Source organism: Dendrobates tinctorius, unplaced genomic scaffold (genome assembly GCF_039654945.1).
Source record: "Dendrobates tinctorius isolate UK_male_01 unplaced genomic scaffold, ASM3965494v1 ptg000160l, whole genome shotgun sequence".
Taxonomy (NCBI): Eukaryota; Metazoa; Chordata; class Amphibia; order Anura; family Dendrobatidae; genus Dendrobates; species Dendrobates tinctorius.
The window spans coordinates 1552742-1577437 of record NW_027361827.1 but is presented as its reverse complement, the minus strand read 5'-3'; the positions used below and the strand labels follow the sequence as shown (position 1 = coordinate 1577437).

General features: G+C 40.3%; 1 protein-coding gene across 1 annotated transcript in view; it reads right to left on the bottom strand.

The window, feature by feature from the left end:
- LOC141052408 (diacylglycerol kinase theta-like) overlaps positions 1-24696 on the bottom strand; it is a 202299-nt gene that overhangs the window by 14024 nt on the left and 163579 nt on the right. Inside the window, exons 14-20 of the mRNA XM_073549637.1 lie at positions 23244-23282; positions 21617-21732; positions 14500-14651; positions 8044-8192; positions 5688-5869; positions 4472-4572; positions 4237-4383 (exon numbers count right to left, since the gene is read on the bottom strand). Of these exons, the coding sequence (XP_073405738.1) occupies positions 4237-4383; positions 4472-4572; positions 5688-5869; positions 8044-8192; positions 14500-14651; positions 21617-21732; positions 23244-23282 (886 nt within the window). The remainder of the gene's footprint in view (positions 1-4236; positions 4384-4471; positions 4573-5687; positions 5870-8043; positions 8193-14499; positions 14652-21616; positions 21733-23243; positions 23283-24696) is intronic.

Below are 24696 nucleotides of genomic sequence, written 5' to 3'. Positions count from 1 at the left end.
GTCGCTGGGGGCCAGGTGCCAGTGTCCTGAGCAGGTGGGGACGCCGGTGCGCTATGGGGGCCAGGTGCCGGTGTCACTGCTGGCTCAGGCCCCCACTTGTGATATTCACCTGTTCCACCGCCGCACACCGCTGTGCCTTCCGGGTCTCCGCAGTGACTTCAGGTAGAGGGCGTGCACTAAACACGTCATCGTGCCCTCTGACCTGAACGTCACAGCCAGGGGACGTGGAAGATACAGCCCAGTGGTGGAATGGGGACAGGTGAATATCGCATAGCTCCCCCGTCCTCCCCACCCCCCCCTGGTGCGGTCTCTGCTTCTCCGATGGTCTCCGGCACCGGCAGCTTGTTCCTGTGTTCAGCGGTCACGTGTACCGCTCATTTAAGTAATGAATATGCACTCCACGCCTATGGGAGTGGAGTCACGTGCATATTCATTACTTTAATGAGCGGTACCACGTGACCGCTGAACACAGGAAGAGCTGCTGGCACTGGAGACCATCTGAGAAGCAGGGAAGTGCAGAGACCGTGCTAGGAGGGGATGAGTATGATTTGACAGCCGCCAGCTCCTGCTGCTCCCCCTCCCCCGCCGACCCCCTGGGACAATGACTCGAGTATAAGCCGAGAGGGGGTACGTTCAGCCTAAAAAAATGGGCTGAAAATCTCGGCTTATACTCGAGTATGTTCGGTATATTGTTTTTTTTAGGTTTTGCTTCTATCACACAGTAAAAATGCTTGTTTATGAAAAGGAGGTTTTCTTGTCACCATATTCTGAGAGCTATAACTTTTTTATTTTTTGACGAAAAGAACTGTATGAGGGTTATTTCTGGTGGGACGAGTTGCAGATTTTTTTGGTACCGTATGGGGTACATAATATTTTTTGATCGCTTTTTATTCAGAGTTTTCAGACAGAATTAACAAAATCAGCAATTCAGTTATTTTTTTGCGTCATCCACTGAGTGGTAAAATTGATAAGACTGTTTAGTTCATCTGGTCGGTACGATTACAGCGATCCCAGAGTTATTTTTTTTATGCTCTTCTCTTTACAGACTAAAAATAATATTTTACAAAAATGAATTTTAGCATCATCATATTCAGAGAGATGCACCTTTTTTTTTTCCAGAATGAGCCGTATTAAGGCTTGTTTTTTGCGATTTTCACTAACCGGAATAAATGATGTGTCAGTTTTATACAGCGGATCGCTCCAGACGCGGCAATACCAATTATGTGTACTCTTTTTTTGTCCTAAAAGCTGCTTTTTGAGTGTTGAAATGGATTTTAGTGACTTGTGTGCAATTTTTTTTGTACTTTTTTTATGTTTTCTTTTTTTTTTTTTTTTACTTAGTCCTACTTTGGGACATGTATAATTTTTATTTTGATCACTTGTCTCATACACTGCAGTACTCGTGTGTACAGCAGTGTATGAGACTGACTGTGCTTCTTGCTGGAGCTTACAGGCCACAGTACCCTGGGGGCCATCATATGACCTAAGGGTACCATGGTAACCATCTGGACCCTTGATTCTCAAAGCAGGGGTCCAATGGTTATTAAGTGAGTCTTGTGACATCCTTGCAACAACTTAAGTACAGCTGTTGTGATTGACAGCCGTGTTTAAGAGGTTAATCAACCCCCGATCGGTCGCAAAACCAGCCAGGTTCGATACTGCAGTGTCAACGGTCATGTACCGCTGACACCTGCACGGTGGCGCTATTCCCTTATTCCCCATCTTAAAATGGCAATGAGGGAATTTGTACCCTTAGCAACTGCCATTTTAATGCGTATTGGCAGTCCTTAAGGGGTTAATAACGTCAGCATAGTTAGGACTTTACTCTTGCTTCTGGTTAGGAAGTACTTTTATAAAAATAAGTTTATCAACTGTTACACTGGAATGAACCACAAATTTTGGTTTTCACAAAGTATGCAGCTTGAGTGTTTTCAGATCTTTTAGGCTAATGTTCCCACAAAATCAATAGTTGGTGAGTTTTCGATGTTGCAGATTTTCTGCACCTATTATGTAAATTAGGTAACTTACATTTTTTTCATTGCATCTCTGAGTGTGTTAACTTGAATCCTTTTTTATTGCTGTGATTTTGATTTGTCCCTTTGTATGCCATGCTGGATATCACCTTCTCAGCCAAATCCTGACTGATGCCCACCCATTCTTGTCTAATCAGTGCTTGGCATTTATCATAATTTCTGAGCTTTTGTTTGTCCACCTGCTTTTTGAGGACTGATGACAGGCTCTCAATGGGATTAAGATCTGAAATTTCCTGGGCATGAATCCAAAATTTTGGATCACAGACCCACTTCGTTATCTCTTTTGCCTTGTGACATGGTCTCCATGATACTGGAAGATGCATTGTTCATTACCAAATTGCTCCTAGAAAAAGTTGCTCTTGGAGGATGTTTAGTGACCATTCTTTATTCAAAGTAGTGCTTTTAGGCAAAATTGTGAGCGAGTCCCACCCTTGGATGAAAAGCAACCCCACACATGAATGGTTTACTGTTGGCATGTCACAGGACTCATGGTGTCACCTTTAGTGATGAGCCAACATGTTTGGACAACGTGTTACCCGAACATGCTCGAGTGTTAGCCGAGTATCTTGGCCATGTTCGAATAATATGTCCGAGTCCTCACGGCCATTTGATGCGGGGATTACCTGATTGTTAGGCAATCCTCGCATGTTTTGTGGCTGTCTAACAGACGCAAAACATGCAGCCGTAGGGTCTTGAACATATTACGCGAGCATGCCCAAGATACTAGGATAACACGTTAACAGAGGTTCATTCATCACGAATCACCTTTTCGTGCAATAATTTCTCTAGATGTCCTGAACTGTTTAAAGGGGACTTGATCAGAGAAAATAACTTTACTCCAGTTCTCTGGGGTCCAATGTCTGTACTTCCTGCAGAATGTAAATCTGTATTTGTTGTTTCTCTTTAAAAGAAGTGGGGTTTTATTTTGCTGCCCTTCTAAACACAAGGCCAGCCTCCAAAAGCCTTTGCCTCACTGCGTGTGCAGAAGCGCCAACACTTGCTTGCTGTCATTACTAGGCAAACGTCAATGGTGTTTAACAGATTCTGTGTCCTCTTTAACAGACGATCAATGAACTTACTGATCTTTCTCGGGTCCACTGTACATTACTTTACAGCAATTGAAACACTCACTTTGAATGGGTTTGTGTGAATAAGTTAATTTTCATGGCAAGAAATGACTTTGTAATTCATCTGATTATCCTCCATAATAATCTAGATTTAATGCCAATTACCACTAAAAGGCAAACAGAGTTCTATATTAAGAGAAGCATAAAGTCTAGATCGGGAAGTAATTATGCCCTCATATGGAATACTGTGTCCAGTTCTGGGCACCACTTTTTATAAAAGACATTACAAAACGTCGGGGACGGTTTAGTGAGTACTGCATTGAGAAGGGGGTTGGACTCTAGGACCCTTGAGGTCCCTTCCAACTCTAATATTCTATGAACTTTAAGAATTAAAGCAGTTAATTTTGGGAAAACTAAAATTTCTGTGAGTCTCAAAACTTTTGGCCACGAAAGCACATGAAAAAAACAAAACTGTTAATACTTTCTCATATTCACCCCCTTCCAAAAAATGAATGAAACATTGAAATCACAACTCTGGTCTTATTCATAAGAATGTCAAAACTAGCGCTTCTGAAAAATGGATGCCTATCTTTGTACAGAAACATGACTAAACACTAGTAAAAGTCTTGTAAGTTTAGCTGTTGGTGCTCCAGCATTCACATACTAGAACATGAACTGTAAAGTTGTAAGGTGCTATTTCCCGACATAATTTGGACCCAGTAGGCATCATATGACATAACTGCCTGAATAGACAGGCTATAGCGTTATTAAAGGGACTGCCCAGATCAGTGGGGGTCTGCCAGCAAACCATGATTAGCTATTAGTTGGTCCCACAGCAGTTACAAGTTAACAATGTACAGAACTGGAACAACATTGCTCTGTACACAGAGTAGTGGGCATTTTCAGGTACTACAGGTCCGATTACTTTCAGTTCATTCACAGCTGACTTGCAGTGAGCAGTCACTTCATGGCCAATGTGCAAAGTTCCAGCTCCGTTTACTCTTAGCTTCTGGACTCTGTGATTAGTTGGGTTGTCCTAGCCAGCCCTCTAATAAATGTAAACATTTAAACGTAGATATTTTACTTTACATTTAATCTAGAAATAAGCGTCAATTTTGGTTTATCACATTATCTACCTGGGAATATTTAAGAAGATAAGTCCTTCAATATTTGGAAGCTCCACTTCTTGCTGGTCAACCTGAAGCTTTAGATCTTTATGTAAATTTCGATTGTGACTTAGCTTCTGCAAACCAGCTTTCACATACACGCCTTTGTTGTGGAACCTTGAAGATAAATGCCATATGTATGGTATAAGTGAGAGGCAGAACACGCCTAAAATAAAGCTGTGTGTGAAACACAGAAGAAAATTACCTGCTATTGAATTTTCCAGGCTCAATTTCACGGGCATGATGAAAATCTAAGCTTAATTCAGCATCAATCCCAATCCCACAATAGTTGTTCATTTGCACAATCTAGAACATAAAAGCATTGGTAAAAAAAAATAAATCATAATTTTCACTGCAAAGTGGTATCCAAAATTGTAATTCCGCAAGGAAAAAAAAACTGTCTTTATTGACTGAGCAGACGAATTAGGACTTAATTTCTTATGGCGCATTAACACTGTCCAGTTATAATGAACATTATTCCTAGGAAAGCTTAATTTCCAATAATTGTCCAGTGTAACCAGGTCACCATTCACTGAACGAACAAGCAAAACAAAATGCTAGTCCATCGGGTGAAATTATTTTTTAAGCTGGTTTAAAAATAATGGTTTCTGGCAGAATGTATGGACACAGAATGATCTATTACCTGTCGTTCTGTGCAAATGGAAAATATGGTCAGCCTGACTTAGGGTACCGTTACACCTAGCGATGCACCAGCGATCCCGACAACGATATGGATCGCTGGTGCATCGCTAAATGGTCGCTAGTGAGCTGCCACACAGGCAGATCTCACCAGCGACATAGCAGGGGTCGGGGGTCGCTACTTACCTGTCAGACGCGGCGATCCTGACGTCCTCCCGCCCGTGTCCACGCGTCGCTCGTCGGCGCCACAGGAAGCGCCCGACTAGAAATGGTCCAGGATGTTCTTGCGCGATCAGCGGGGGAGCCGGTCGGAGGTATCAGACATAGCGATATCGCTAGCAATATCACTGCTACGTCACAAAATCGGTGACGTTACAGCGATATTGTTAGCGATATCGCTATGTGTAACGGGGGCTTAAATATTGTACTATTGTACGACTGCTGATGGGCAAAGATGTAGCTGACCAGCAGTCATTGGGTAAGTGGAAACTTGCCCACAATTCTTAATATACATTGATAAACAATTCTAATATTAAATATCAGCCTAATGAAGCGACTATCTGATTAACTGCTAAAACCTGCAGTTATTCTCAATATTGCCTCCCTAATATCAATTAAGCATAGAAACAAATCAATTGTCTGATAAAAAGGAAGCTAGCAATAAAGCCGCTAATTCTACCAATAATGTTAGGAGAGGCCAGCTAAGATTAGTTTTGTCATGAGAGGATACCATTAGCATTATAGCCAGCATCAAGCATGAATAGAAAAGACAACCATCATACCTTTGGTGGTTCAGGTTCAGATATACCATTTTCCATTGAATCAACCACCTCCTGAGCATCTAGAAGTATGGTCCAACGATCCATGAGGACATTTTCAGCTTCATCTACAGATATGAGGATTGAAAATGGATCCTCACCAGTATAGCCAGCTCCCCATCGAAGAACTCTCCCTAGATCATTTCCTAGGGAAAAATATGCAACTTTATCAATTTCTACACAAATGCATCAAAATTTCAGGTCACTTATTAAAAAAAGCAGCTCTGTAGATAGCATTTTACCTGGAACACTTTATTTACATTTCCATTGTGGCCAACATTTATAATATAAATCACAATGCATAGCCAAATCCAAAAAATGATGGATACCTCTGGATGGACCCCACTGATTTATAACCTCAATCTACCAGAGCTTGGACACGGTGTAAAATGTAGAAATCAAGAAGGAATGACTTGGAAATCTCTTATAGCCATATCATATTCCCAACAGAACATACAACACAGATTAGAAGATGTAAGTCAGACATTTTTCCATTTCATTTGAAAAAAAAATTAACTCATTTAGACATTAATGGCAGAGACACATCTCCAAAACGTTTGGAGAGAACTAGGTCTATCATCTTCTACTTACAGCAGTCTGAAAATGTCTGGGAAATAGGGTGGCAAATTTGTTGAGTTTTAGGATAGGAATGTTGTCTCATTCTTGTCTGATGTAGGATTCTAGCTGCTCAACAGTCCTGGGTTTTTGCTGGATTTTTTTGTCTCATACTCTGTTAAATGTTATCTGATGATGAAAGGTCTGGACTGCAAGTGGCCATTTCATCACTCGAACTCTTCTTCTGTGAAGCCATGCTGTTGTGATAGATACTGTATATGGTTTAGCATACTCTTCTTGAAATATACCACCCCTTCCCTGAAATAGATGTTGTCTGGATGGAGCATATGTTGCTATAAAACATTCATGTAATGCTCAGCATTGATTGAGCCTTTTAAGATGTGCAGGCTTTTGAACTATGTGTTGAGAACAAGATGGATGGTTCCTCTCCTCTTGATTCTGCAGGACATGGCATACATGGTTTCGAGAAATAATTTCACATTGTGATTAATCTGATCAGAGAATAATTTTCCATTTTGCCTCAGTCCATATTAAATTGACAGCAGAGTTTCTGGATTCTGTTGATATGGCTTCTTCTTTGCATGTTAGAATTTTAACTTGCATTTGTGGGTTACACAAAGTTTGCTCATGCCTGTTTTTAATGCAGTGCTTCCGAGGACTTGTCGTTTGCTAACATGTATTTCCCCAGAATCTCTGAATTTTTAGCTGTTGTGTACTGTTGATGGTGAGATACCCAAAGTCTTTGCAATTCTGCAGTGATAATTTTTTTCTGTTCCAGAATTTTCAGATGCAGTTCACAAATTAGTGAACCTCTGACCATCTTTGCTTCTGAGAGACTCTGCCTCTCTAACATGCTCTTTTTACAGTCATGTGAAAATTGACCTTCCAGCTCTTAGTAACACTTACGTTTCCAACTTTTTGTTAACCCAACCTTTTTGAGCTGGGGTACTGCCATCAATTTCTAAACGAGTTAGTTTTTTCAAATGATATTGAAACAGGTATGTCAACTTCTGAGGTGTTCTATGTTCTGCTGTGAAAAAAATGCCTATTACAGATTTCCAAATTACTGCATCCTTTTTTCTTTACATTGTACACAGCATCCCAACTTTTTTAAATTGAGGTTCTACAATGGAGCAATCAAGTCCCATCAATATATTCATCATTATTTTTCTGGTACATGCTGTGGATATTGCTATCAATAGGAAACTGACGGTAGTGATTTGTGTTTGTCACTTTCATTAATCTAAGTTTGAACAATGACAAATTTGAAATAGGTGAACAAAGCCTTGTAAATACAGTTTTACTTTTTTATCTTTTCCATGGTTTTTATTCCAAGAATGATAGTAGTATAACAAACTTCACTAAAGTTTGTTCATGATTGACTTAAACAATATTTTACAATGTAAAATATCTGCAATGCTATTTTACATACCTTTCAGAAGTGTCACCCTATTTCAATAAGTGAAATTTGAAAACTCTATCCTTATTTATAGTACTGCAAATTTACAGTGTCTGAACACATACAGTTACACATTAATCATAGAGTTATAGAATGTTGGAGTTGTAAGGGATTTCAAGAGTCATAGAGTCCAACCCCCTGCTCAATGCAGGATTCACTAAACCATCTCAGACAGATGTAATAAGTTATTGCAATAAAGGCCAGTATACTGTACATTAAAATGCACATTGTGATAAAGGTCATTTTATCTAGAGAAAAAAAGTCCTGAAAAATGCTTCCATTTACCTGTTCCAAGAGGAAGGACAGCTATAGAAGGTTCTGTACAAACTAACTTGTGCCTAATTTCCTCAAGGGCACCAAGCACCCATCCAACTGTACCATCACCACCACAGACAAGTACTCGGAAATAGGGAACTTGAGAGAATGCATGAAATCTGTAAGGGTAAGCACAACTTTAGTCATTATCCAAACTGAAGATTAGGCTGCATAGTATTCTTTTTCAAAATATTCTTGAAGCATTTAATTATATAATCAAGATTCATTCACTCATTTATAGTTCAACAGTGCAATACCTTGGATCATGTTACTTCTGTTTGAAATTCTGGTAATTGGTCATTATAATGCTCCTCTTTTCTTTTAAGTGTATTGCTAGGAGGCCTCACAATACCTAAGTGATGGCGACCCTCCACAACCACAATTTTCACACTATTGGAATCAAAACTACAATGACTTCAAAGCTTTAACTAACAGACTGCTAACATTATGCTCAAAGGTTGCATCACAGAAAGAGATAGCATATCCCAAGACTTGTTCAGGGAGGGTCTGACTCCATTGACCCCCCCCACTGATCATGGGCTTGAAGGGACCATACTGCTGGTTTATCATGATGTCCCTTTCAGTTATTATCCGACCCTCCCTAGCTACAAACTATGCAAAGTCTGCAGCATGGCTCCAGTTACATAAAGCTGAAAGATATCCAAGAAGTATCATTTCTCCTTGAGGAGAATGACATGCTAAGCATGTCGAGATGAGGAGACTTAAAGCCGCAATGCTCCTCTGGGAAATACGCTAATTATGCAAATTGTCTCTTCAGAGAGGAAGAGGACTAGAACTCTAGTGCCACCTATTGGAAGTAGCAATCCTAAAAGTCAATGTCGATCCTTTAACGAGCCTTGTCACATGACTTATGATAAAAGCCAAGCCAGAATCTCAATTTGCAGACACTGTGTTTCAGGATACTGCCCCTCGTCAGTGCAAAGTGTGAGATCTGAAGAGACAATTTGCATAATTAGCATGAAGCTGAAAGCAAATCCTAGTAATACTACATCTATACCTGTGTAAATAACCCTTTAAAGGTCTTCTTCACACATTACACTTTTACTGTGAAAAAAAACAATTTTACTGCATCTGCAAAGTGAATGAGATTTCTGAAACTCAAGCACATGCTGCTTATTTTTTTCCTTGCAAATCAGAATCTTCAAAGCTTGTCAACTCTCAGTGTTTTTGCAGTTTTTTTCACCATGGAAATAAATTGGATAAAAAAAAAAGGAAAAAAAAAAATCATCAAAATCGTGTATTTTCCTGTTAAAATCCGCTGTAAATGCTAAATGTGTGCACATAACCAAAGGGGTTGTTCACCACTGGGGAATGGTTTTTTTTTTTTTTTTTTTTTTAGAACTTAACCCCTTAGCGACCGCTGAGTAAAACTCCGCCGCAAAGGGGTAGCTGAAGCCCCAAAAAATATGATCACAGTTGGATTTTCCAGTGTCCGATCACATGATTGCCGTTATTCAGTGAATAACGGCGATCACCATAAAAAGTGTGCCTGCTGCTGCAATGGTTTCTCTCTCCTCTGACATGATACAAGTCAGAAGAGAAAGAAATGATGCCCCTCCCAACCTCCGCCATCCCCGGCCACTCCTCATCAGTCCCCTGCCCGGCGTCACCTTCCTGGAAAAAAATGGTGGGCGCAGATCTGCTGGCCAGTACCTGGCAACTATAGGACATTTTTCCTCTTGGTTCCCTTTGATCACTGTAATAGGGTCTATCACAGTGATCAAATTAAAACACCCTTAGTTAGATAAAAATGATAAAATATATAAATATTTTTTCCATTCTTTGCAGTTGGGCTTAGAGTTAGGTTTAGGGTTATGCAAACTGGAGTAGCGAGTACTTGTGCTCAACAATAATGATGACATTCAATATGACGGACTGTGGGTTCAAAATGCTTACTATACCCCTGGATAAAATCTTTGTGGGGTGTGGTTTCCAACATGGAGTCACTTGTGGGGGGGTTTCAACTGTTTAGGCACATTAGGGGCTCTCCAAATGCAACATGGCATCCACTAATTATTCCAGCAAATTTTACATTCAAGACGTCAAATGGCACCCCTTCCCTTCTGAGCCCTGCCGTGCGCCCAAACAATAGATTTCCCCCACAAATAAGGTATGGCGTATTCAGGAGAAATTGCAGAACAAATTTGGGGTTCCATTTTTTTCCTTGTGAAAATAAAAAAGTTTGGGTCTGAAGTAATTTTTTGTGAAAAAAATGAAATATTCATTTTTTTCTTCCACATTGCTTTAGCTCTCGTGAAGCACCTGAAGGATTAATAAACTTCTTGAATGTGGTTTTGAGCACCTTCAGGGGTGCAGTTTTTAGAATGGTGCCACTTTTGGGTATTTTTTGTCACACATACTCTTCAAATTAATATCAAATGTGAGGTGGTCCCTAAAAAAAAATGGTTTTGTAAATTTTGTTGGAAAAATGTGAAATCGCTGGTCAACTTAACTCCTCTAACTTCCAACTAAATTACGGTATGTTTCCAGAATTGTGCTGATGTAAAGTAAACATGTGAGAAATGTTATTTTTAAACTATTTTGTGTGATGTATCTCTCCGATTTAAGGGCAGTAGAATTAAAAGTTTGAAAATTTAGACATTTTAAAATTTTCCGCCAAATTTCCATTTTTTTTCACAATTAAACACAAGTCACATCGAATACATTTTACTACTATCATGAAGCACAATATGTCATGAAAAAAAACCTCAAAGTGACACTGTTCAGAAATGCAAAATGTAGCCTTGTCATTAAGGTCAAAATTGGCTCGGTCACTAAGGGGTTAAGTAATTTTTGCAATTTGGTTTCACCCAGCAATAGACAGTGCAAAAGGGGGCAAACTATGCAGTGTTCCCAAAGGTGAACTACCTCTTTAATGTTTTACCTTTTTTCATAAAAATTCTGATTTGTACGCAAAATAAAATACACTTGTTCTAGAATCATAGAATGGTAGAGTTGGAAGGGACCTCCTGGGCCATCTGGTCCAACCCCCTGCTCAAAGCAGGATTCGCTAAATCATCCCAGTCAGATGTCTGTCCAGCCTCTGTTTGAAGACTTCCATTGAAGGAGAACTCACCACTTCTCGTGGCAGCCTGTTCCACTCATTGATCACTCTGTCAAAAAGTTTTTTCTAATATCTAATCTGTGTCTCTTCCCATTCAGTTTCATCCCGTTGCTTCTAGTCTTTCCTTGTGCAAATGAGAATAAAGTTGATCCTTCTACAATGTGACAGCCCTTTAGATATTTGTAGACAGCTAAATGAGATAATGTTTTCTGTGCTAAAACGACTACATGCAATTATGAAAAATCTGTACACTGAGTGGCAGCATAACTGCCTAATATATCTGTATGTAGACAAGAAATACCATTCCGCATACCAGGTACCCATCGCTGTTTCTGAAAATGATTCTTAGAATTCTTTGAGATTTAGCAAATAAATGTGTGCATCAGTTTCAGTTTGCTTTTCTGAAGAAAGAACCTAGGTGCTATCAAAATGATAAGTATCTGGTATTCATAAATTGCCCTAACACCAGGGAATAATCCAGGAAAATCAAGTTATGCAATCTTTAACACCGCAACTCATAACACTTAGTCGGAAAAACAATAGGTGGCGGCACTGTACTGTTTTGTTCTTAAGAGGACTATGGAGTGCTGACAATAAGCAGCTTCACATACATAGTAACTTGTGTGGATAGTAAATGTCATGGGTACAAAATAAAACGATTTAGTCATGGAATAAAAAAGTAAGGGTATGTTCCCACGGTCAGCAAATGCTGCGGGTTGGGTGCTGCGTACATCCACAACGTCCAACCCGCAGCGGCCAGATGTTACAGCATAGTGGAGGGGATTTCATGAAATCCATGTCCACTATGAGTGCACAGATGCCCGCGGATCACCTGCGGAGACGGACATGTGGCGCGTCTTTCCAGACCGCAGTGTGTCAATTTATCTTGCGGAGACGCTAGTCTCCACAGGATAAATCTCACCTGTCCAATGTATTGGATGCGGTGATTCCACACGGTTCAATGAACACATGCAGAATCCCTACGTTCAATAGCCGGCAGCGCTTTGGGACACAGCGGACATGTGCTGCATCCAAAGCGCTGCCAGTTACTGACCGCGGGAACGTCCTAACATACTGTATGCTTTATTGTGCATTCTATTGTTTCTTATTATGGCTATGTACAGAAACATTTTTACACATCTTGTATACAACTTGTACTCACTAAGACACTAAAACACATGACGCGTATATGGAGGAATGCTTATATCTCATTGGTAATAGTCCTGACGTTGCAAATGAACACAATAAAAGAAAGTACTGGTAGTTAAATAGTGGTAGAAGTGATCATTCATACAAAACTAGGACACAAAAAACAGCAAGTCTTTTCTAGTGGATCCCTTAATGCATTACAGCAACTGGCCAGAATAGCAATTAAAATCATCCATGAAGTCTGAAGGAATTTAATTTCCGATCAACAACCCAATAAAAGTTCTTCTGATCACAAGGGTACTCCTGGACAGGCAGTAAGGCAATGTTTCCTAAAGTGATTCCCTGTGAATAAACTGATCAGAAATGGTCATTGTGATCAGCTGTAATCTGCCAGAGAGCCTGACCACAAGTGCTCAATTTCTCTGGACTTCCCCCCCACCACAATGTTAAATTAATGAGCCACCTATGCAATGCACAGATTCCTAAGGGCCCCCTAGAGAGACCCTAACTGATGGAGATCCTAATAGGGAATTTAAGAAAAAATGTTTTCAGAAGCCAATGTCACTCAAAAGTTGAATAATAAGTTTTATTTCTATGGCACCAACATACAGAGGGGACTTGTACAGACAAAGACTTTGCAGACTAACACATAACACAGATACCAGGAAGGCCGTGCCCGCAGGCTTACAGAAGGGCTACTGCTGCACAGTGACAAGCAAGCGAAAGCTTCAGAGAATTTATATATTACACTGGAATGTCTCTTTACTACTTTCTAGCAGCTAGTAATGATAAAACTTGGCTTAGAAAGCTCCATGCATATCCAATCAATATAAGGTATTAAATAACAATGTTGGAGACAGAAGGCAGCAGTAGTATAATGTCTCTCTAAGGTGGTGGACTAGGAAAGCTTTATATATATATATATATATATATATATATATATATATATATATATATATATACATACATATATATATACATATATATATATTTTTTTTTCTTTTTATCCATTTTTGGAAATGTATATAGCCATCATACTGTATTATACATTTTTGACTGTTTTAGGCCTTTATAAATGACTTAATCAAAATGAACTGATGAAATAAAATTGAATGTTTGTCTACGTGTGTAACTTTTGTACAACCACTTTGTTATTTCAGACAAGTGGAAATTTTGAGTCCTGCCCCAGACTAGCCGTTTGCCTGTTCCCGGAGTTACAGGAACACAACATACACATTCCTGTATCTGTCATCTACGACACCTGCATCATGTTCTTTCCATTATTCAAGTAGGAAGCTTTCACCAGCTTTTGAGAAAACAGAAACCACAAATTCTTGACACAAGTGATTTTCTAGTAAGTAGTGCCAGAACCTGCTGAAATATCTGGCAACTACCGTATTATCTTCTGGCGTATTAGACGACTTTTTAACCCCTGAAAATCTTCTCAAAAGTCGGGGGTCGTCTTTTATGCCGGGTATCGTTTTTATTGAAGCAAGCTACAGGCGTCGGGAACGCCCGGGGTATGGAAAAAAGAGAGTGTGGCCTGCGCCGCTTCACTGCAGTCCTCTGTAGAGATGGGCAAACCCAAACAGTAAAGTTCTGTACTATTCAGGTGCCCGGACACCAGGTGTTTGTCTCGCTGCCATGTGCATGACAGCGCGTCAAACACAGCTTCTGATTGGCAGGGAAATCATCCCCGCCGGTCAGAGAGGCGCGGTTTCCACACTGTCAAAAGACAGCGGGAGCGCTCAGCTGTGATCGGAGGTATAAACTTTACCCCCGGTTACTGGTGTCAACTGAAGAGACAACCGCTCCCATCATCCAACAACATCGTCTTATACGCAGGAAAATACGTAAGGAAAAAGTTGCAGCAAAGTTTGGGCATTAGTGTAAGCATTTGATGAAGCCTATAAATAAAAATGTACACATATGTTTTATTATAAACCGAAAGAACTTGATCGGCTCTTCCTCCTATATTATACATACATTTACAATGGGGGAAAACGCTCTGACTTACAAGGCATCACAAGGTGTGAACAAGATTTGTGAAAAGGGAACATTTATGTTGAAGCAAAACCTATATTCCCTGCAGACTGTACTCTATCCTGCCATTTGTAAATGGCAATTCATTTCTTTGTAACATGCCGCCAATGTCACTACTTAACCCCTTCAATATAAAATAGACAACATACCCGGGGAGAGGACCTCCGTTTGTCAGTTCAAAAACCTGATGTGGATTCAACAGTTTGCGAAAACTGCAGAGCAGATCACGGCCCTTGAGACCTCCGCTCTTAGGGTTGACAAATACTAGAAGAGGGCAGGAAGTCGGAGGTAATTTTTCATGCTAAAAAACAAACAAAAAAAGAAACAGTTAAATTAAAACATATTATAGATAAGCTAATCAGGAATATATTTACTACAGTAGTGAAGGTCGCCCACCAGAAGAACTTACCTGACACTTAGTCCTGTCGTATAAGCCATTAAACCATTCAAGGAAAGATGTGAAAAGTTCATGCATGACACAAGATAAAACTGTCCTAATTTACTACAAAACCTAAACTACAGGGCAAAAGCTGCTTGTAACTGCATGGTCGGCTCATATACACTTCAATCTTACCAGGCGAGTAGAATTTCCTAATGTATCATTGACTGCTTTACTAAACTGGCTTCATCATACTACCATGCACACTGGGTAGGCAGAGCATCCTCTGTAAAAAAAAAAAAAAAAAAAAGCTACCGTATTCCAAAATGAATCAACAGATATTGCTGCAGGATTAGGTAACAGTGAATGTAACCTTTATTTTTTACGTCATTGCACCATATGTTCTAAAGCACACATGTCAAAGTCTGACCCACAGGGTGATTATATTTCGCCAGCCACATGGACAGCACACTTTCAAATGCATCGGCATCCTGGATGCAAATTCAGTTTCAAGCAATGATGGAAGAGGGAGTTGTCCCCTCCTTCCATCATTCTTCCTCTGCATCTGACATCTCAGTACAGTGGAAGCAATGACATCACTATTTCACACCCGCTGGACCGAGCAGTGCAGAGCTTCAGAGGACTAGCTGCAGAGACCTGAGCAGCAGGGAAACAAGGATAGGTGGCTAATTATTTTTTTTAACGTGAGGACTATTATACTTTACAGAGGACTATATGGGGTAATTGTACTGTATGGACGACTGTCGGGCTCCTTGTACTGTATGGAGGATTATGTGGGGCCCATTATATTGCATGGAGGACTATGTGGGGCCCATTATATTGCATAGAGGACTATGTGGGTCCCATTATATTGCATGGAGGACTATGTGGAGCCCATTATATTGCATGGAGGACTATGTGGGTCTCATTATATTGCATGGAGGACTATGTGGGGCCCATTATATTGCATAAAGGACTATGTGGGGCCCATGATATTGCATGGAGGACAATGTGGGGCTCATGATATTGCATGGAAGACTATGTGGGGCCCATGATATTGCATGGAGGACTATGTGGGGCCCATTACATTGCATGGAGGACTATGTGGAGCCCATTATATTGCATGGAGGACTATTTGGGGCCTGTTATATTGCATGAAAGACTATGCAGGGCCCATTATATTGCATGGAGGACTATGTGGGGCCCATTATATTGCATGGAGGATTATGTGGGGCCCATTATATTGCATAGAGGACTATGTGGGTCCCATTATATTGCATGGAGGACTATGTGGAGCCCATTATATTGCATGGAGGACTAGGTGGGTCTCATTATATTGCATGGAGGACTATGTGGGGCCCATTATATTGCATAAAGGACTATGTGGGGCCCATGATATTGCATGGAGGACAATGTGGGGCTCATGATATTGCATGGAAGACTATGTGGGGCCCATGATATTGCATGGAGGACTATGTGGGGCCCATTACATTGCATGGAGGACTATGTGGAGCCCATTATATTGCATGGAGGACTATTTGGGGCCTGTTCTATTGCATGAAAGACTATGCAGGGCCCATTATATTGCATGGAGGACTATGTGGGGCCCATTATATTGCATGAAAGACTATGTGGGGCCCATTATATTGCATGGAGGACTATGTGGGGCCTATTATATTGCATTGAGGACTATGTGGGGCCCATTATATTGCATGAAAGACTATGCGGGGCCCATTATATTGCATAGAGGACTATGTGGGGCCCATTATATTGCATGGAGGACTATGTGGGGCCCATTATATTGCATGGAAGACTGTGGGGCCCATTATATTGCATGGAGAACTATGTGGGGCCCATTATATTGCATGGAGGACTATGGGGCCCAATATACTGTGTGTAATGCTATGTGGGGATGACAGTTGGGGCATCATACTGTGTTGGTGCCACCATTTTTTGTCAGGAAGGTTGAGGGGGGGTGCAATAGGGTCATCATACCATGTGTGTGGCGGGTACTTTGGAGGAATTCATTGTGGGGATATCATACTGTGTTTGGGGTCACTTTTGTTGGCATTATAGTTGTCATTATACTTTACTACCTGTACTATTTATTAAAGTCTTTTTTACCCTTTGTTATTACAAATTGAACTTCGGCCATTCAGCCATATGCTTTTTGCTGCTCTTAGATAACATATTATTCCGGTATGCCCCTTTTGTGATTAAGTTATTCTAAGATCTATTAATGAAAATGTATTTTGTGCATCTCACAACCCCTTCAAGTTTGTTTCCATACTAAAAGGTACATTCTTATATTTGATAACGAAAAATCTTCTTCAATTGTAGATATTTTTTAAATAAATAACAAGGTCGGCCCGCGACTTTATCCAAGTTTTTAATGTTGGCCCTCTGTGAATTTGAGTCTGACATCCCTGTTCTAGAGAGATTCTTTAAGCTGACAATACACTTCAGACAACATTTGATGCAACTAGATATTTTCATCAGGATCAACTGACTATCTAATGTGTATGTGGGTCTCTGAACTATTTTTTGGCAGCAGTAGTCAGGGGAAATCCGGATCAGGCATGTTGGATTTCGCCCTGCTCAATGAATTGTTACTGCAGGAGATAAGATGATGCTGAGTGGTCTAGCTTATATCCCCCTCTCCAATAATAAAATATAATGCTCATTAGGGCAAGCGCCATGTTTAGGATAGAATAGGGAGGAATAACAGGCATCACAAACGTATGGACTAGTTTAAAAGCTTTAAGCCGGGACCACGTTTTTGCCACGTGACAGTGGCTCTGTCAGGGATTCGGTCTGAAGCCTGAAAAACGGTACAGATGTATCTGCCAATGTGGCCACTGACTTTAATAAAACAAGTGGAGACACTTTTTGATCTGTCTGACCTAATTTTTTGTTCATGGCAGCCGTTGAAGTGGGCACAAAAGCAAGTTCAACTGTGCTCTGTGCATGCCTCCAAAAGCCACAACCAAAAATTAGGTCAGACCATAAATCGACTCTGGTTCGTCAAAGTCTATGGCCCTGTTGGCAAATTCATATGTCTTCATCCCATTTTTCAAGTGGAAGCCCAAATAGCGCCACTGATGTGTGGTAAAAATATGATATGAAGAGAGCCTTTCAAAATCTTTATTTTTACGACTATGATACTACATTAGGTGTTCACTACATGATCATCAAGCTGTGCCAGCTCCATTCAGTATATGCTCTGAATGTAAAGTATGAATGTCAGAAGTAGATAAAACCTGTAATAAATGCTGGATTATGGATCTCTTGGATATTGGTTTTGAGCTTGCATGAAGGGCACAAAGAGAAATGTTTCATTAAAACTTAGCTTCTAAGAAATCTGCAATAATTCAATAACTTCAACAACACTGCTGCCCCCTGTGGTAAACTGTGTTACTGGATGTAACTAAAGAGAGACAAAAAAAACTGACTGGCACATCCAAACTAATGTGAATAGGTGCATACCAAGAGGAGCTACCCCCATATACAATATACAAAGAATGGTTGCACTAAAATTTGGTGGCCAAATATTATCTGGTGGGCAGATAATATTTGGCCAAATTTTATGCTGAGAGTCTCATATTTTTTTCTATAATTCTAAAGCTGTATTGCAATTCTAATTACATATATTCCACATTGATATGCCTTAGCATGATAGAGTGCAACCATTCTTTGTATAATGCATGTAACTAAAGTCAGATAACATCTATCAAGGTCAAATCTACAACAGCAAGGAAGTAGAGTAGAAAAAAACTACATACACAAAGTGAAAGTAGTTAAGTGAAACCTAATGCAGAAGCCTCTCGTAAATGACAGGAAATCTGATCTAAAATACAGTCATATGTTAAAGTTTGGGCACCCCTATTATTGTTAACCTTTTTTCTTTATAACAATGTTGTTTTTTGCAACAGGTATTTCAGTTTCATATATCTAATAACTGATGGACTCAGTTATATTTCTGGATTCAAATGAGGTTTATTGTACTAACAGAAAACGTGCAATCTGCATTTAAACAAAATTTGACCTGTGCAAAAGTATGGGCACCCTTATCATTTTCTTGATTTGAACACTCCTAACTACTTTTTACTGACTTCCTGTAGCACTAAATTGGTTTTGTAACCTCATTGAGCTTTGAACTTCATAGCCAGGTGTATCAAATCATGAGAAAAGGTATTTAAGGTGGCCACTTGCCAGTAGTTCTCCTATTTGATTCTCCTATGAAGAGTGGCATCATGGGCTCCTCAAAACAACTCTCAAATGATCTGAAAACAAAGATTATTCAACATAGCTTTTCAGGGGAAGGATACAAAAAGTTGTCTCAGAGATTTAACCTGTAAGTTTCCACTGTGAGGAACATAGTAAGGAAATGGAAGAACACAGGTACAGTTCTTGTTAAGCCCAGAAGTGGCAGGCCAAGAAAAATATCAGAAAGGCAGAGAAGAAGAATGGTGAGAACAGTCAAGGACAATCCACAGACCACCTCCAAAGACCTGCAGCATCATCTTGCTGCAGATGGTGTCACTGTGCATCGGTCAACAATACAGCGCACTTTGCACAAGGAGAAGCTGTATGGGAGAGTGATGCGAAAGAAGCCGTTTCAGCAAGCACGCCACAAACCGAGTCGCCTGAGGTATGCAAAAGCACATTTGGACAAGCCGGTTACATTTTGGAAGAAGGTCCTGTGGACTGATGAAACAAAGATTGAGTTGTTTGGTCATACAAAAAGGCGTTATGCATGGAGGCTAAAAAACACAGCATTCCAAGAAAAACACTTGCTACCCACAGTAAAATTTGGTGGAGGTTCCATCATGCTTTGGGGCTGTGTGGCCAATGCCGATACCGGGAATCTTGTTAAAGTTGAGGGTCGCATGGATTCAACTCAGTATCAGCAGATTCTTGACAATAATGTGCAAGAATCAGTGACGAAGTTAAAGTTACGCATGGGGATGGATATTTCAGCAAGACAATGATCCAAAACACCGCTCCAAATCTACTCAGGCATTCATGCAGAGGAACAATTACAATGTTCTGGAATGGCCATCCCAGTCCCCAGACCTGAATATCACTGAACATCTGTGGGATGATTTGAAGCGGGCTGTCCATGCTCGGCGACCATCAAACTTAACTGAGCTGGAATTGTTTTGTAAACAGGAATGGTCACAAATATCTTCATCCAGGATCCAGGAACTCATTAATAGCTACAGGAAGCGACTAGAGGCTGTTATTTTTGCAAAAGGAGGATCTACAAAATATTAATGTCACTTTTATGTTGAGGTGCCCATACTTTTGCACTGGTCAAATTTTGTTAAAATGCAGATTGCACATTTTCTGTTAGTACAATAAACCTCATTTGAATCCAGAAATATAACTGAGTCCATCAGGTATTAGATATATGAAACTGAAATAGCTGTTGCAAAAACCAAAACTGTTATAAAGAAAAAAGGTTAACATTAATAGGGGTGCCCAAACTTTAACATATGACTGTACAGTGGGTACGGAAAGTATTCAGACCCCTTTACATTTTTCACTCTTTGTTTCATTGCAGCCATTTGGTAAATTCAAGAAAGTTCATTTTTTTCCTCATTAATGTACACTCTGCACCCCATCTTGACTGAAAAAAACAGAAATGTAGAAATTTTTGCAAATTTATTAAAAAAGAAAAACTGAACTATGAAATGGTCATAAGTATTCAGACCCTTTGCTCAGACACTCTTATTGAAGTCACATGCTGTCCATTTCCTTGTGATCCTCCTTGAGATGGTTCTACTCCTTCATTGGAGTCAAGCTCTGTTTAATTAAACTGATAGGACTTGATTTGGAAAGGCACTCACTTGTCTATGTAAGACTTCACAGCTCACAGTGCATGTTAGACCAAACGTGAATCATGAGGTCAAAGGAACTGGCTAAGGAGCTCAGAGACAGAATTGTGGCAAGGCACAATTCATGTATGTTATTCATTCACACGGAAGGACAGAAAGTAACTGACAGATACAGGGCCTGAAGGCATCACTGTTACAGTCTTTATGTTAGCATTTAAGCTTGGTGTAGAAGCTTTACCTCCCTACTCCAGCAAAAACAAGTGATAGTAATGTTTCCTTATCGGTTAATAGTTGGGTTAGTATGCTCCCAATTTTTTTTTTTTTAACAATTTTCTAAAGAGATGTCCTTAATCTAAAGGCCCTTTTACATTTAGCGATGCACCAGCGATCCGACCCGGTCAGGATCGCTGGTGCATCGCTAAATGATCGCTAGTGAGCTTTCATACAGAAAGATCTCACAGCGATGCAGCAGCGACGCAGCGGACGATACTCACCTTTCACACACAGCGATCCTAACGTCCTCCCGCCCGCCTCCACGCGTCGCTTGTCGTCACAGCAGGAAGTCTCAGCAGGAAGCGCCCGACGAGAAATGGAGCCGGACATTCTCGCGCGATCAGCGATGGACAGCGGGGGAGCCGGTCGTTGGTAAGTATCACAAACCCATATAACAACCAGTGACGTTTTAATGATATTGCTAGCGATATCGCTTAGTGTAAAACCCCCTTTACTCTGTACAGAACGTCTTACCAAGACACAGGTTTACATGCTCCTCTTCACAGGAAACATTTTTTCAGAACAGCCTATTTACAGAGATACAGCCCAGCAATACACCATAAGATTTAAATACTTGGAATGCTGTGCTGATCCAAGCGTTCACGTATCACGTAAAAATGATTTTTTTAAATAATAGCCATTAAGATGACAACTAAGCTTACTAAGGTTTGCAAAAGCTAACTCTAATTAAAGACAATTTTCATCTCTTTGGAAATAAGTAACCGAGGTCACAAATAAACAAGCATTGTCCCTATCCGACGCAGAGACTCGTACCCTGATATGTGGGATTATAGTAGCCGTTAGCTGCTTGTTGTTAACAGTAGTGTCTTTTGCTAGCATAAATATTCGCTCCGCCTCAGAAAAACAGGAGATCTGCAACACAACAGCACCTGGAAAAAATATATAAAATAGTCAAAAATTCTACAAATATTTGGACAGCGTCTGACTTTTCTCATTAACCCCTTCCTGATATGTGACATACAGATACGTCAAATGTCAGATTCCCATGTACAGAGCAGGCTCGGGCTCTGAATCCGCACCATACCTGGAAGATGCCAGACACAGCTGGCACCTTGCAGTAACAGTGTGCATGCACTGGCTCTTAATGGCCCCCTGTGAATCTGGGAGAGCCAAAGGGTTGTCATGGCAGTTAGGAGGCCTCTGCAGCTGTGAAGCTGTGTGGGCTGGACAATGAATTTAGGGTATTTCCATACTGGAATGGGGTCATCCTAGCAGAGAAGGACAGTTTGGGCATATGTAATCTACTTATTTCCAACTACGAGCATGTATAACATTTTGTACATGTGATAAACAACACTCCAATATCTAAGGGTACCGTCACACTTGGCGACGCACCAGCAATCCCGACAACGATGCGACCTGGTAGGGATCGCTGGTGCGTCGCTACGAGGTTGCTGGTGAGATGTCAAACAGTCAGATATCACCAGCCACGCAGCAACGATACGGAAGATACAACGGTCTCTCAGACCTGTAGTATTGAGGTCGTTCGTTGTTGTCCCTGTCAAACACAGCGATGCATGCTGGCCAGCGGGACACCAGCGATCAAAAAATGGCCTGGGATATTCGTGCACGATCAGCGACATCGCAGCAGGGGCCCAATCGCCGCTGTGTGTCACACGTAGCAAGATCGCTGTTGCGTCACAAAATCGGTGACGCAACAGCGATCTCGCTATGTGAGATGGAGGCTTTACTGATAAATACTTAGCATTAAGTGTAGCTTCTGTCCTTTGCTGCTATGTTACTTTTTGCCATGTGATATATAGTATGTTCAAAGCATTATATAGGCTTCATAAACTTTTTGGTCTTCTACCTGAAATTATTTGGCAGCTTTTTAGCCTTTAGTTGTTTGCTACAAGACTGCACCATGTGATTTTATAGGTGTATATTCAGACACAAAGCAAGGAAATATGCCAAAACATATAGTGGCATGTAAAAGTTTGGGCACCCCTGGTCAAAAATACGGTTATTGTGAACAGTTAAGTTAGTTGAAGAAGAAATGATCGCTTACAGGCCCAAATTTAAAGGTGACACATTTCCTTTGCATTTTAGACAAAAAAAAAATAATAATATATATATATATATATATATATATATATATATATATTTTGTTTTTCATCTTATATATATTGTAAAAATTACAAAAAGGAAAAAATATATATATTTTTGCTAAAGTACAAAGGAAATGTGTCATCTTTACCTTTAGCCCTTTTAGAGATCATTTATTTTTCATCTTGCTTAACTGTTCACAATAAGTTATTTTCACCAGGGGTGCCCAAACTTTTACATGCCACTGTATTATGCACTTAAAATTTTACAATGCCTTGCCAGGCAACTATAGAAATTTCACATAGGAAAGGCTACATTCTAAACGGTACATTACCTTGAGGAGCATAAGCTGGAATGACAGTAACCACATTTTCTGTAAAGAAAGCAAGACATTTCAAAATTATACACATTAAATATTAAAGTTGGTTTGTAACTAAATAAGTGAAGCAATCCATCCACAGCATAGATGATAAAAGAATGACTGCTGGATGTTCCAACAGTCATAAGAACAGGAGTCCCTGAGATCCCACTGGCCCTGCACAATGCGATCCCAGGTGGACCAATGGGTTACTTTGACCGCCACAGGACTGCAGAAGACCCCTGTTGCTACTTTGTCAGCACTCCTGTAAAGATCAGCTATAGGCTGACTTGTACTTTTGAATAATAACACCATTCATTTTATCATGTGATGTATTGTAAAGTGGGGAAATAAATCCAAGTGCATTGAAATTGCAAAAAAGTGCAATTACACAAATTTTTTTTTATATATTTACATTGTTTATTTACTGTATCTGTTAGTCCCATTAGGGGACTTGAAGCTGTGATCAGATGATTACTTGTACTATATATAGCAGTACATCATCACTGCTACCTATAGCTAAAATCATGGTCTCCGGTGAACGCTAGCTACAGGCTGGCTTTCATAGGAGAATTGTCATGAAAAGCACAGAGGTCTTCAGCAGACCTTCGACTTTCATGGCAACCCATCGGTGCCCCGTGATCACTTCATGGGTGCCAACAGGGCCCCTTACCGGCATGTGTTAAATGTGGATGTCAGTTTGATAGCGGTATTTAACAAGTTAAACAGCCCTGTGTAGAGCACCGCTCAACCTGTGGCTGTTAACAGGCACATGATGGCTAATGCAATCAACTGGCCAGGAAAACCCACATCAAAGACAGGGACACGACATATAAAGCAAATGTACATCATATGTTGGGAAGGAGTAAAAAAAAAATGTAATACGTAATCAAACCATCATTTGAATATGAAATTGGTAAACTCACTATACAAACAGCAAACCCTCACTAAACTCCAGCAAAAACAAATTTGTTATAGGTCTTGGAATGGGGATACAAGCATAAAAAAAAAAGATCAATGCATGTTTAGCATCACTGCTATGGTACTGACGTGGACAATCATGTTTCCAGGTCACCTTTACTGCGCAACAAACGCCGCAAAAATAAAACCGAAAAACCGATGGCGTAATTGCATTTTTTTCACTATTACACTTGGAACTTTTTCCTGAGCTTCAGTATGTTATATGGCAAAATGAATGGTGTTATTGAAATCTAATCTAACTCGTCCTGCAAAAAACAAGCCCTCACACATCTATGCGGATGGAAAATTTAAAAAGTTACAGTTCTCTGGCCACTAGACGGGACTTGTGAGAACCACCTCTTACCTGAGCACATCTGTGGCTCTTCTTTTGATTAGCCTTCCTGGATCACCATCATTCCTGCAGTATGGCCCACATGTGGTGTCACTCATGGTCAGGTAATCAAAAGAA